Genomic DNA, 14,454 nt, shown 5'->3' on the forward strand with positions numbered 1-14,454 from the left:
CTGGGATTAAAGGCGTGCGTGCGCCACCACCGCCCAGCTAGCTTCCATCATCGTTCTCAACCGCTTTTCTTTCCTTTTTTCTTTCCTTTTTTCTTTCCTTTTTTTTTTTTTTAACCACCATCCTACAGCTCCACCCTCGGTCCCCGCCTGCCACGAAAATAATTTCTACCAGACTTGAGAGAAAGGCTCCTAAGGAACAATCCATGAATAGATAAGGCAGGAAGTGCAGCGTTAGAAGCAAAGTGCTGACCATGGCCTCATCTTATTGGATTTATTTTTCCTATCTCTAGATTTTTCTAAATTCTATGGACGCGCGTCCAGCCAGACCCGGGAGAGGTGACTGCCCTAGGCTCAGTCTTCTTCCACTTACATCAGCATTGTTGTGGGTTAAACAGAAACCACGGGTTATACAACTCTCCACCCTGCACATTTTAATCTACAACTTTAATACTAAAGGAAAAGTAGGGCTGCGGTGTAAATTCCGCAGCAGGCCTTTTTTCCTAAGCTTATCTTACAGTCCCAAGACACCAGGCAGAGCCGACGCTCCAAAAAGCTCATCCTCGCCCCCGCGGCTCCCACCACAGGAGGACCCGCGGCGTCACGCGCCCAGAGTCCCGCAGGCTCCACCCCGAGGTAGGCACAGCCAATGACGGGGCAGGGGCGGGCCCTGCCGGGGCCGCAGCCTGAGAGGCTTTAAAGCTGGAGCCCGGCGCTGTTTCTTCAGATTCTCGGGCTGGTTCTCCAAGGAATCGAGTTTGCAGACTGTGAGTGTGCAGGGCGCCTCAGGTGAGTGACCCCCGCGCGTCTAAACGCTTTCCGAGCAAGGATAGGTAGGGGAATCTAGAGTGTGGGAACCACAGCATCTGTAACCCCGACTGGGGACCCCGGATGGGCCAGAATCTCGAGGTGTCCATCGGCCTCCCCGAAGTGATAGGCCCTTATTGCCGAGCGGGGGGTGGGGGTGGGGGTCGTCATCAAGTCATGTGACTCCCGGCTGGCTGGACCCGAAGGGGCAACGAGACCCCCTCAAGCTGGTCACGGGACCCAGGACTCCTTGTGCGGCCATAACATTCGTGGGCGGTGGCTGCGAGGGCGGAGCGGACGCCCATCCCCCCCCCCCCCCCCCCCCCCCCCGCCGGGCCCAGCTTGGCCCATCACCCGAACTGGGATCGCCTATGGAGGCATTGCCTTGAGGCTTCAGTTCTGTAAAGTCTGTTCGGTCTGATTTGCAGCTGTGCGTTAAAGTGTGTGGTGGCAGCCTACCCTCTGGGTATTCCTGTGTACCCACTTGGGGTCACCTAATACTGTCAGTAAATGACCTGGACCTAGTTGTCTTAAGATTCTGAGGCATACAATATCGGGGAGACTCAAGACTACCGTGGCACTATAATAAGAGAAAAGAGTTTATCCCAGTTCCTGTGTCTGCTAGGCTGTTTTCATTTCAGTAGCTGAATCCAGTAATCTTCAAAGATTAATTCTTGTCTTGTTTTTCTCCGTTCATAATCACATTTGTTAACACGTGCAAAGATGCTTCAACTCTGAATGGTTTACTGCTGGGCTGGTGGCACATGGCTATAATCCCTGCACTTGAGAGATGGGTCATCCAAAAAGTTTGAAGCCTGAACCATACGAGAAACTGACCTTAAAAGAAAAAGCTTCGTGGAATCCTCATTTCCTCTCCTTTTCCTTCCCTAGGTGTTTGAATCATGGCTCTTTTACTCCTCCTGGCTGTCCTCTGCTTGGGAACAGCCTTAGCCACTCCAAAATTTGATCAAACATTTAGTGCAGAGTGGCAACAGTGGAAGTCCACGCACAGAAGACTGTATGGCACGGTTTGTAGTGTTTACATTGTCTAGAGAGAATGGTCTTCCTTGCCCTTGGAAGTGTTTTGCTCGGTTGGTTGGTGTTGGTTTGTTTGTTTGTTTTTGTTTTTTTCCAGTCAGGGTTTCTCTGTGGGCCCTGGAACTTGCTCTGTAGACCAGGCTATCTGTGGACTCAGTGCCGGGATTAAAGTCACCACTGCCTGCCCATCCCCCCTCATTGATCCCTCCCTCTGACCCTCAGAAGTTTATAGCCAGAGAGTAGTCTCTAGAAGCCAGCTCTTAGCAGGAATAGCCCAATCACACACACACTGTGAGCAGAATAGAGCACAAACATCCCTTTTTGTGTTTTCGGAAAGAGTGATGCCTTTCATGGTGTGTAGCTATATCCCTTTTTCAGTAGGTCCACTTGGTCAGATGGATTTTTTTTTTTTAATTTAAGCTTTATTTAGTGAGCTATTATATATCACTAATTATATATATCACACTTAGGTCTGGGTATTGTGTACATTCTGGAACTAGAGTTAGAAAGTACCATATGTGGGTGCTGAGAATTAAACTTGAGCCTTCTACAAATGGTCTTAAACACAGCCATGTCTCCAGCCCCATCTCTGCCTCTGGGCTTAAAAGCCTGTGCCAACCAACATCTGGCTCCCCTTGTATTTTTAACAAAAAATGAAAATTGCTAGCCCCGTGCTTGCTTCTAGAATGAGGAAGAGTGGAGGAGAGCGGTGTGGGAGAAGAACATGAGAATGATCCAGCTACACAACGGGGAATACAGCAACGGGAAGCACGGCTTTACTATGAAGATGAACGCCTTTGGTGACATGGTGAGTAGGATGGGATGTGAACTCTGAGAGCTCTCTCCTCCATTTTCCATTTTCTTTCTACAAAGTTATTTCTCTCTCTCTCTCTCTCTCTCTCTCTCTTTTTTTTTTTTTCTCGCCTTTCCTGGAAGACCAATGATGAATTCAGGCAGCTGGTGAACGGCTATCGGCACCAGAAGCACAAGAAGGGGAGACTTTTTCAAGAACCTCTAATGCTTCAGATCCCCAAGACTGTGGACTGGAGAGAAAAGGGTTGTGTGACTCCTGTGAAGAACCAGGTATGAGGGCTGGGAGAAGTCTCAAGTTCGATCCCCAGGGTCCACACTTTGGAAGAGACTGGGTTGGGGAGAGAGTGTGCAGCAGCACTAAGGATAATGATTCCCCTCCCCCAGCAGCCATCAACTGGTAGTAGCTCCTGGGAGGAGCCAGGTCCCATGAGGCTCTCTGTCCTTTGTGCCTTGACCACAGTGTTTTGTGTGCTCTTTGGTCTATAACACTGTTGGATCGTGAATGAAACAGGGTCTCACACTACTAGCCCAGCCTGTCCTCCAACCCAGAATTCTCTTTCTTGCCTTAATCTCTGTTGGATTGTAGGCATACATTGCCCTATCCAGTTTCCTGTTTACTGTTTTTTTTTTAAGTATGCATAAATTGGGGGGAGTGTGGCACACACCTTTAATACCATCACTTGGAAGGCAGAGGCAGAGATCTCGGAGTTCAAGGCTGTCCCTGTCTACAGGTCAATTTCTAGGCCAGCCAGGGCTACACAGAGAGACCTAGTTTCAAACAAACAAAAAATATGCATATATAAAGGCTGTTGTGCTGTTTCTCTTATAAGTCTTTTTCTCTCTTCAGGGCCAGTGTGGTTCTTGTTGGGCATTTAGTGCATCGGGTTGCCTAGAAGGACAGATGTTCCTTAAGACTGGAAAACTGGTCTCATTGAGTGAACAGAACCTTGTGGACTGTTCTCATCCTCAAGGCAATCAGGGCTGTAATGGAGGCCTGATGGATTTTGCTTTCCAGTACATAAAGGAAAATGGAGGGCTGGACTCAGAGGACTCTTATCCCTATGAAGCGAAGGTAATTGGTTTGTTTCATCCCAGCTTTGTTTTCAGAAAAGGAAACATTACCAGATGTGGTTTTCAGAGTTCATACTTTAGTGGGTAACTCACAGCATTCTATTTCAAGGGATGGTTTCTGAGTCTTGACCTCATACTGTGAGCTGCAAATCACTGTTTTGTTTCTAGATCTCATGTTCTAAGAGGTAAACAGTTGTGATCAAGTCTCTCCCTTAACTTTCAAAGGATGGAACTTGTAAATACAGAGCTGAGTTTGCTGTGGCTAATGACACGGGGTTCGTGGATATCCCTCAGCAAGAGAAAGCCCTCATGAAGGCTGTGGCGACTGTGGGACCTATTTCTGTTGCTATGGATGCAAGCCATCCATCTCTCCAGTTCTACCATTCAGGTAATGATCAGGATTAGCACCTCCCTGACTTTGGTGATTTAATTATGTTGGGGGAGGGGTATGTGCAGGTGCCCTTGGGAGTCCTGAAGCATCAGATCCCCTGGTCTGCTATCTATCTATTATGGGTTCTGGAACCAAACTCAAATTCCCTGTAAGAGCAGTGAATGCACTTAACTACCAAGCCATCTCTCTAGCACCCAGCAAAGCCACTACTATTTTTGACTACTATCTTCTACACAGTTTGGGATCTGTGACACTACAGAATTTTGAGATATAGTCCTGTTGTGGGGGATAGAATGAGCTTCTGTCCTGTGGTGACTGGAACCTCTTACTCAGTGTTTATTTTTCTGTGTCAGGCATCTACTATGAACCCAACTGTAGCAGCAAGGACCTCGACCATGGGGTTCTATTGGTTGGCTATGGAGTTGAAGGAGCAGATTCAAATAATAAGAGCAAATATTGGCTTGTCAAGAACAGGTAAAGGACTCTAAATGTTTTACTTTAATTGAAAAGAGAATTCATTGAGGAGAATCAATACTTAGATGCAAGTCCACAGATGTTTAAGTTTTAAAATCCTGGAAGCTGTTCTCATTCAGAGTGAAGGATTTGTGTTTAAGATTCTAGACTAAGCTTGTTGGGGAGACTTACACATATTTGTAATGGTGAATTTCCAAACTTGGCCCCAAAATTTCAGTAAGGCTGTATGATTTCAAGCATTCTTTTTTTCTTTTCTGGTTTTCAACAAGGGTTAACCAGCAGAAATAACAGCTTGTATGCCTCCCTGTATTATCTGCATTTTTCTCTCAGCTCTCAGAACCTTTAAAACCTGTCGATTAATTTTCACAACTGAATATCTTTCACTGAGATATAACACAATGTGGAGATATGTTCTTCTGTTGAGCTCCTAGTTTGCCTCATTTTCTTCTTAGAAGTTAAAAGAGGGAGCTAAGGCTATAACATAGTTGGCAAAGTGCTTGCCTACAAAGTGGTTTCCTACAATACACAAAACTCTGGTTTCAATTCCCAGCTGGCATGGTGGTGCGTGTCTATATCCCAATACTTAGTGTCATGCTTTCAGAGAATTGGTGGCATTAACCTTGGCTTGCACATAATCCTGTCTCAAAGTAAGTGAGGGGCTTGGGCAGTGACTCAGTGGATAAGGTACTGGACACTCAGTCATGAGGACCTATGTATGCTTAGATTCCTAGCATTCACGTACGTACTGCAAAACACAACTGTAACTCCAGTTCTGTAGCCCCACTGGAGGGCTGTGAGTTCCAGGTTCAGCAAGCCATCCTATCTCAAACAAAGTGATAGAGGAAGGTAGCAGTGTCTGCCTCCTGCTTCCACACGGTTCAAGACCCACAGGAATGGGTGCCTTTGTATGTTCTATGTGTAGATCTTAGAGCCCTCAGAGGTAAGTGCACTCCTGTTTTTAAGTATGAACTATTAATTCTCTCATATTTTATTGGATCTCTTTCAGCTGGGGTCTTGACTGGGGTATGGAAGGCTATATCAAAATAGCCAAAGACAGGGACAACCACTGTGGACTTGCCACTGCGGCCAGCTATCCTATCGTGAATTGATGGACAGCAGTAATGAGGACTTATGGACACTATGTTCAAAGGAATTCATCTTAAAACTGACCAAACCCTTATTGAGTGAAACCTTGGTACTTGAATCATTGAGGATCCAAGTCATGATTTTGAATTCTGCTGCCATTTTTATATGGGTTAAATATTACCACTACTTAAAACTCCTGTTATAAACAGCTTTATAATATTGAACACTTAATGCTTAATTCTGAGTCTGGAGTATTTGTTTTATAAAGGTTGTATAAAAAAACTTTCTTTACCTTTTAAAAATAAATTTTAGCTCAATGTGTATGTATGTGGGACTTCTGTGTGTGATGTGTTGACATGTTTGGGACTGAAGACTGATTCAGGTGTCATGGTACAGCAAGAAAAAAGGTGACAGGTGCTCTGGGAGCCTTCTGATTTCACCTCAGCGTCCCATCAGATTAGGTATGTGTGAGTGAATCTAGCTTGGGATAATTGTTTTTTCTTTATTTGTGAGTGTGTACGTGGTAAACGTGTAGAGGTCAGAGAACAACACAGTTCTACAGTGTTGGTTCTAGCAGGTCCTAGCAATCAAAATCAGGTTGTCAGGCTGGGCCACGGGTGCCTTTTACTACTGAGCTATCCTGCCAGCCCACTAGTTTTAAGTGAGACATATAATTACATATGTTTAAAAAATACAATATAATGTGTTTGGATACAATGTATATACTGCGAAATGATCTGATAGGACTAATAAGCTCACCTCAAATATTTAATTACTTCTTCGTTGAACTTCTCTAGCTTTTTTTTTTTTTTTTTTTTTTTACCTTTTTGGATTTGGTTTTTTTCAAGACAGGGTTTCTCTGTGTAGTCCTGGCTGTCCTGGAACTCACTCTGTAGACCAGGCTGGCCTTGAACTCAGAAATCCGCCTGCATCTGCCTCCCAGAGTGCTGGGATTACAGGCGTGCGCCGCCCCTCCCCTCCCCCGCCCCTCTCTAGCTGTTTTTAAAATACACAGTATATTGTTGTTGGAAACTGCCTGGTTATGTAGCCCAGGCTGGCCTTAAGCCCATGATCTCCCTTCCTCAGCCTTCTAAAGGCTAATATTAAAAAACATGTAATGTTATACCCAGTCTCAAGTCTTATATCTGGCAAAACTTGACAGTGCAGAAGAGCAAGAGTAAATCATTTGACACAGTAGTCTCAACTTTCCTAATTCTGTAACCTTTCAATATAGTTCCTCCTGTTGTGACCCCAACCATAAAATTATTTTTTGTTAATACTTTATAACGGTAATCTTGCTACTATTATAAATCATAATGTAGATTTTTTTTTTTTTTTGGAAATTGAGGTTTTTCAAAGGAGTCACAGTCCATAGGCTGAGAACTGCTATTCTAGAAAGTGGGCAGATTTGTATGTGCAGGTTTAACATATAAGGCTGACTGGAAGGGGGTTGAAGTGCTGGTTTCAGTAGTGCCTATCCGCTGGGCAGTGGTGGCACACGCCTGTAATCCCAGCACTCTGGAAGGCAGAGGCAGGTGCATTTCTGAGTTTGAGGCCAGCCTGATCTACAGAGTGAGTTCCAGGACAGCCAGGGCTATACAGAGAAACCCTGTCTCGAAAAAAATCCAAAAAACAAAAAACAAACAAAAAAAAGTGCCTTATACACATTGCTGATGACAGCCGCAATACTGCTATGTAGTTCTAGAAAAGGCCATACACAGGTGGGTTGTGGGCTAACATTATACCTAAGTGTCCTGGGAAACCTCGTGCTACCCAGGACTGGCAAAAAATACATTGAGCAGTTGTAATTAACATTCCAGGCATTTGGTAACATGGAGAAATGTGTTCAAGGCTCCATGAGAATCAGGTGAGGCCATGAAAGTAGGGAACAGAGAAGTCATGAGTGAAAGAGGATTAAATTATGACAATGCTGCAGAGTGGCTATGCCCCCGAGACCTCAAAGTCCATCTATCTCCTAATGACACTTACTCCAAAAGAAGCCATACCTACTCCAACAAGGCCACATCTCCTGACAGTCAGTACTAGTCCCTATTGGATCATTTTTATTCAAACTACCACGTTTCACTCCTTGGCCCTGATAGGCTTATCACAATGCAAAATGCATTTGATCCAACTTCAAAAGCCCTCGTAGTCTATCAGAGTCTCAACATTGTTTAAAAGTTTGAAGTTCAGAGTCTCTTTGAGACTCATGCAAGCTCTTAACTGTAAACCCTTGGGAAATAAAAAAATAACAGACTTCTAACATATAATGGCTCCAGATATATGTTGCCATTACAAAAGGAAGAAAAGGGAACAAACAACAAGGACATACTGGATTTTCCAAGGCCTAGGGCATGCCTTCAGTTCAGCTGACTGAGCAAACATCACCATCAAAAGAAACCAGCAAGTAGATGCCTCCGTCAGTAGGTCATAGTTCTTTCTATGACACCTGGTTCTGTTGGGATTCCATTTTGAGGATGGTGAACTAGTGAGACACATGAACTCCTGACCACAGCAAAACTCCCACTCACAGCCCATTTGTTTCTTGGCCCTCTGTGTATTGTTCTGTGTTTGGTTTGTCTCCTGTCCAGAGCACTAGCAAGAAGTTACACTGTGTGATTCTTGGATACTGAGAGCCAAGACAGAAATTACAGTTACAGGAAGATTTTCGAGCTGAACCAGGCAAGAGAATGAGGGAGCAGGTGCAACTACTAGTGGGCATTACTTGCTAATATTTCTCTCAGTTCCCTCCTGCATTGTCCTCTGTCTATATACAGGACTGTCTCTGAAGCTCTGGCTGCCACCTGCTCCCATATGGCAGAGCTGGTACAGTGTAGCCACCCTCCACAGCATTGCCACCTTTGCTGGCTCTGTGGAACTTACTATCCCCCATGCCAAAATCCACCACAGTCTGTGGCAGCTGCAGCTTGCATTGCTCTGGTTCCACCCCTGGTCTCTGGATTCAGTTTTTAGGTATGGATGATAGCAAAATATTGTTTTTTCAGTTATGATTTATTAAAAAGCTGGCTCTGAAGTTGGGTATGGCTCCCCACTTCTAGACTCAAGCATGCTTGTTTAAAATTTTCTGTGTCAGTATGGCCACCTGACTAAAGAAAGAGCAAAGAAAAGTGGCTAAAACAAGAGTATTGGTTTCATTTAATTGCCTAAAACTTTTGCTAAGCTATAAGCTATAATCTCAAGATTTGTAAGACTATTATGTGAACTTTCTGTACTTCAAGGTTTGTAAGTTTATTGGGTATAGTTAAAAATCTGTTATATTGGGTTGGAGAGATGTCTCAGAGATTAAGGGCACTGGCTGCTCTTCCAGAGTTCCTGAGTTCAATTCCCAGCAACCAAGTGGTGTAGGCTCACAACCACCTATAATCAGATCTGGTGCCCTCTCTGGCCTGCTGTATGTATAATAAATAAATCTTTTTAAAAATCTGTTATATCAGGGCTGGAGAGATGGCTCAGAGGTTAAAAGTACTGACTTAAAAGGTTAAGAATTCTTCCAAATGGTCCTGAATTCAGTTCCCAGCATCCACATGGTAACCGTCTATAATCATATCTGATGTCCTCCTCTGGTATGTCTGAAGACAGCAACTGTGCACTACATACATTAAATAAAAATTAAATAAATGTCTTTTAAAAACTTTTAAAAAAATCTATAATATCACTGGGTGGTGGTGGCACATACCTTTAATCCCAACCCTTGAGAAGTAGAAGCAGATCTCTGAGTTTAAGGTCTACAGAATGAGTTTTAGAACAGCCAGGGTGACACAGAGAAACCCTGTCTCAAAACAAAACAAAAATTATAAAATATTTAACAAAAGTTGATTTAAAACTTATAATACTGGGTTGACAGTTAAAATTTAAATAGTCTATCTTAACATTCATGCTGTAAAACTCAGCACATAGATAGCACTACCAGACAAAATGAAAACAAAGACTTAATCCATCAAAGTCCATAGTTCTGGGAAAGTCTCCAAATGTACTAACCCAGCTTTTTTACTTCAGCAGTTCTGTTTCTGGCTAACTGTTCTTGTTAACTGAAGTATGCCAACCCATGACATGGCCTTTGTGCTGAAAAACTTACTCTGAGAAAGGGTTGGGGCTACACTGGAATCCAAAATGACCCAGGGGAGTCACTTGTCAACTAATAAAAGCTTTTTGAAAAAGGAAAAACAAAAAAGCTAGAGTTAGGACCACAGCTATGAGCACCAAACACTAACATCAGAAACTGGGATATTTCTCTTATGATGCAGCCTGGCAAAGCGTCCATACAATATCTCTCCTTACCTAAGGTCTAATCATGCTGACAGAGCCTGACATAAGAATGTCTGTCTAGCTTCTTTGTCTACTTTGTTAAGCTTTAGCTATTTTGATAAACCGAGTCATACAAGAAACTCTCCTATTCTGTCATGGCACACTATGAAAGGAGCAGGAAAATAAAATTCCCAGCCTCCCTAGGGCCTGTATTCATGCCTTAAAGTTTTATTTTAATACTAAAAGAATGTCAATCCAAAAAATTGTACTTTTTTAAGGCCAAAACTTAACAGGGATAAAAATGCAAATCCTAACCTTATAAAACTATGTGATCTAAACTGTTAAACATGCTTAAGACATGCAAGTTAATAGTCACCTTATACATAATCAAATTCTTTAATATGTTCAGGATTATACTTATGGTCATGCTAAGAACAAATATAATTTATTTGCAAAAGCAAGTTTTATTTGGCCATATTTTTTTCCATAGTCAAGTCTAAAGCAAATAACTAAAAACAAAGTTTATTTAAAATCAGGTATACTTAATAGATGACCCTCAAAACTTTTCAGAGATCTGCTGAATCCGACATTTAAAATGTTTAGTGGGGGAGATGAGAGCAGAAGGGACAGGGATGTGAGAGACAAGGTGGCCATGTTGTTTCCAGGATAGGATGTCAGTAGAGTCACGTGAACAAGGCAAGCTTATGAGAAGACAGTGATTCAGTGGTGATCCTGAACTACAGTGGCTTGGTTTCCAGAAATAAAGCAACTTGCATTTTGAAACTTGCTCACATAACAGATTTAGAGACTGCCTGTGAGCAGTAACTGTGGGATTCTTACCAGTCATGTGATCCACTCAAACATGTGACCTAGTCCCCTCTGAAACCTATAAGAAAGGACACAGCCCTGACACACAGCTTGAGCTCCCCAGAGCCCCCTTCATACTACTGTCTGGTGTAAGTATTTCTGATAGGCCTCTGTCTAAAAGGACAGCTGGCCTCAATGTCACTCTTGAACCCCAAAGCCAAAACCTCTCCTAAGAAGCTGTGAAATCGGCACACAATCTGAATAATAAACTAAATAATGAATTGGGACAAGTGTTTAATGATGAAACCTCCCATGATAGACAGGAAAGCCAGCTCCTAGTAACCCTAGAGCCTCCAAAGACAATGGGGCATGGACTACTCCACCTGGGTTGTGATAATGATAACTGCTGGACAAAGATCTGCCCTATGCCTTGCTGGCCTCTAGAGCCCTGCCCAAACTGTGGACACTGTTGAGTTGACTGCCCTGTTCTGCCTCATCAAGGTGGGTGAGTTTTGCCAAGTTCCTCCACCACAGGAAAATCTCTCAGACTATCTGGGTCTGGTGGGTGAAGGCCACTGCTCTCCTATGCAGTAGCTGAAGATATAGTGGCAGCCGAACACCCTTCAGGTTATACTTCCTGATATTATTTATCCTTCTCAGATCTCTGATGCTGTTAGTAACTAACTGTAGCTTTATCAGTTTTTAACATCAGCTGCTTAGTCAATTAATTTAGTATAAGAAAACCAGGCCTCGGTTTTTCTAGACTTCTTGGGTCTCCTGATGAAGGAGACAAACTCGTAAAATTAAGTTTCAATGTAACTTGTTTACTATTCTTTTATTTAGAAAAACTTGCTTTGTCATGGATGACTATTCTCAATAATCAACCATTTATGTTTTATTATAAATGATTATATTTTTTAAATTTTAAAAATTATTTTATTTATATGAGTATACTGTAGCTGTCTTTAGACACACTAGAAGAGGATATGGGGTCCCACTACAGATGGTTGTGAGCCACCATGTGGTTGCTGGGAATTGAACTCAGGATAAGTTGTAAAGGTCTAAAAGTGCTTTAAAATATGTGAAATCAATTTATGAAGTTTAAAGGTAATTGGAAAATATAAAAAGTATCATCTTTAAGTTTTAGCATATTAATCAATGGAGTTTTGATACTTAGAAATGCTTTGTCACTACCAGGAGATGGTGGCCCGTGCACTTTGGAAGCAGAGGCAAGCTGAGTTTGAGGCCAGCCTGATCTACAAAATGAGTTCCAAGACAGGCAGGGTTATACAAAGAAACCTTGTCTCAGAAACAAAAATGTTTCTTATCATGCTGAAAACATCTCTGTACTATCCAGCCTTCTGGACAAAGAAAAAAGTTAATTTCTTTAACTCAAAATCAATTTGGGTCCCTAAGCTTTTGCTGTGACTCAAAGGCCTGAGTCAACTCCAGCAGTTTACTGATCACTTCTATAACTTAAAAAGTTCACATAAGCTTCAGGTCCTTTAAGATCCTTAACCTTAACTTCTGCTCTAGTCTTTTTCTTGGCAGATTTCCTCTCAGCTGACAGACACCATCCAGAAATCAGATGCAGATGACAAACTACTCCAAAGTAGACCTACACACCAGCTCTGGGTAGTCCCAAAAACCAGAGAACCCTGGACTTCATGAAAGCTGATGTGAACCCATCTGGTTGATGTGATTGCTTACTGTCTCTCCAGCAGGGTAAGCTAAGCAAATGCTTCTGATGAATGCCCCATTGCCTGAATCTGATCTCAGCCTTTGACTAGCAGCATTCTAGCTTGCCTGAGACCTAACAGTGACATTCTAATTTCAGTCAAGCAGTAGTTACAGAAGACAGTATGCCCACCCCTTATCCTCAACAAAAATCTGGAATGTTAGATCCAAAGGAAGCCCCCTGGCAAAGGGGACAAAATGAGTATCTATAGTGCCTATTGGCACGCTAGGACTTATGCTGCCCTCCAGAGATCCCATTATAAAAAATGTACCTGGTAAAACCTAATAGGTCAAGACCTATCAACAGGGAGATTCATTAGCTGAAGTAATTCTACCATATTATAGGCCACACAAGATGCTTTATCAGAACAAGGAGGATATTGTGTGGATTTAAGAGAAAATTGTTGTTTCTGTGCAAATCACTCGGAAATGATTAGAGATAATTTGGCTGTACTTCAGAAAATATAAGTTTCTGTCTTAGGGTTACTATTCTTGCACAAAACATCATGACCAAGAAGCAAACTGGGGATGAAAGGGTTTATTCACCTTACACTTCCACATTGCTGTTCATCACTGAAGGAAGTCAGGACTGGAACTCAAGCAAATCAGGAAGCAGGAGCTGATGCAGAAGCCAGGGAGGGATGTTACCTACTGACTTGCTTCCTCTGGCTTGCTCAGCTTGCTTTCTTATAGAACCCAAGAGTACCAGCCCAGGAATGGTACCACCCACAAGAGGACCTCCCTTGATCACTAATTGAGAAAATGCCTTACAGCTTGATTTCACAGAGGCATTTCCTCAACTGCAGTGCCTGTCTCTGTGATAACTCCAGCTTGTGTCAAGTTGGCACACAAAACCAGATAGTACAGCCTCAGAAGAGAAAAGACCTGGGAGCTTTGGTTTATATGGAGATAGTAGAGAAATGGAAACAAGAAGAACGAAGCCTTAAGGAAGTTGCGATTGAGGCAGGGAAGGCAGGAGGCCTCAGCCAGGACTTCAGAGGCAGTCTGTATAGCTTCCTGTGGTGGTGCAAGTGGGGGCAGGGGTGGAGGCAGTCAGGGGCAGAGTTAAAGGCAGAGTGAAGATTCAAAAGGGAATATAGGAGATGCTCATGCACTTGACACTGCAGGGAAACTTGAACCAGCAGCCTTCGAAAGGTGGGGTCCAGGCAAAAGGAGGCCAGAGTCAGCTGTCCTGTGTGCTGCAACCACAGGCTGGAGGTAGCACCAGACTCTTGATGCACTTGGCAGCCAATGGGAAGACAGTCCATGCAGACTTTTTTTAATGATTTTGAAGATCTCTTTGATGATGATGGTGTCCAGTGAGGCCATCCAGTCATACATGCTCCATGTCAGTGATGTGTCAGGAGTCTCTCAGGACAGGATCAGCTGATGGTAGACATGGTGTGAATATCACTAGAAATCAGGACCTAGTCAGCCAATAGGGGAACTGTCTGAACCACCTGGGTTCTGATATCTCTGAGAATGCCAGCCTTGTTTAAATTAATAAAATTAATTAAGTGTCCTTGTTTAAATTAATAAAGAGCACTATAAAAAAGGGAGAGAGAAAAGACCCACAATGGGGGCAAACAATTGGTTCCCATTCTCATTTTTGGGTTCCTCCCAGCTGATAACTTCTGTCAGCTGTTACAGGACCCCAAGCACCTCTGTTCCTGCTGATTGCTGTTGGCCCATGCATCATTGATGCCTTAAATGGATGTATAAAATCCCATCTGGTTGTCTGTCCTGTCTGGTTTTGTATCAACTTGACACAGGCTAGAGTCATCAGAGAGAAAGGAGCATCAGTTGAGGAAATGCCTCTGTGAGATCCAGATCTTAAGGCATTTATCAATCAGTGATCAATGTAGGAGGGCCCAGCCCATTGTGGGTGGTGCCATTCATGGGCTGGTGGTTCTGGGTTCTGTAAGAAAGCAGACTGAGTAAGCCAGGGGAAGGAAGCTAGCAAGCAT

General features: G+C 43.2%; 1 protein-coding gene across 1 annotated transcript; it reads left to right on the forward strand.

Annotated features, from left to right (window-relative positions):
• The first annotated feature begins 669 nt into the window (after positions 1–669).
• LOC127664876 (procathepsin L) lies at positions 670–6,004 on the forward strand. Its single transcript, XM_052157113.1, has 8 exons — positions 670–786; positions 1,696–1,832; positions 2,528–2,650; positions 2,779–2,925; positions 3,503–3,727; positions 3,952–4,114; positions 4,471–4,591; positions 5,598–6,004. The coding sequence occupies exons 2-8, from the start codon at positions 1,707–1,709 to the stop codon at positions 5,698–5,700; spliced, it is 1,008 nt and encodes a 335-aa protein (XP_052013073.1). The 5' UTR covers positions 670–786; positions 1,696–1,706; the 3' UTR covers positions 5,701–6,004.
• Positions 6,005–14,454: the final 8,450 nt, after the last annotated feature.

The sequence above is a fragment of the Apodemus sylvaticus genome, chromosome 14 (assembly GCF_947179515.1).
Source record: "Apodemus sylvaticus chromosome 14, mApoSyl1.1, whole genome shotgun sequence".
In the NCBI taxonomy this organism is placed as follows: domain Eukaryota; kingdom Metazoa; phylum Chordata; class Mammalia; order Rodentia; family Muridae; genus Apodemus; species Apodemus sylvaticus.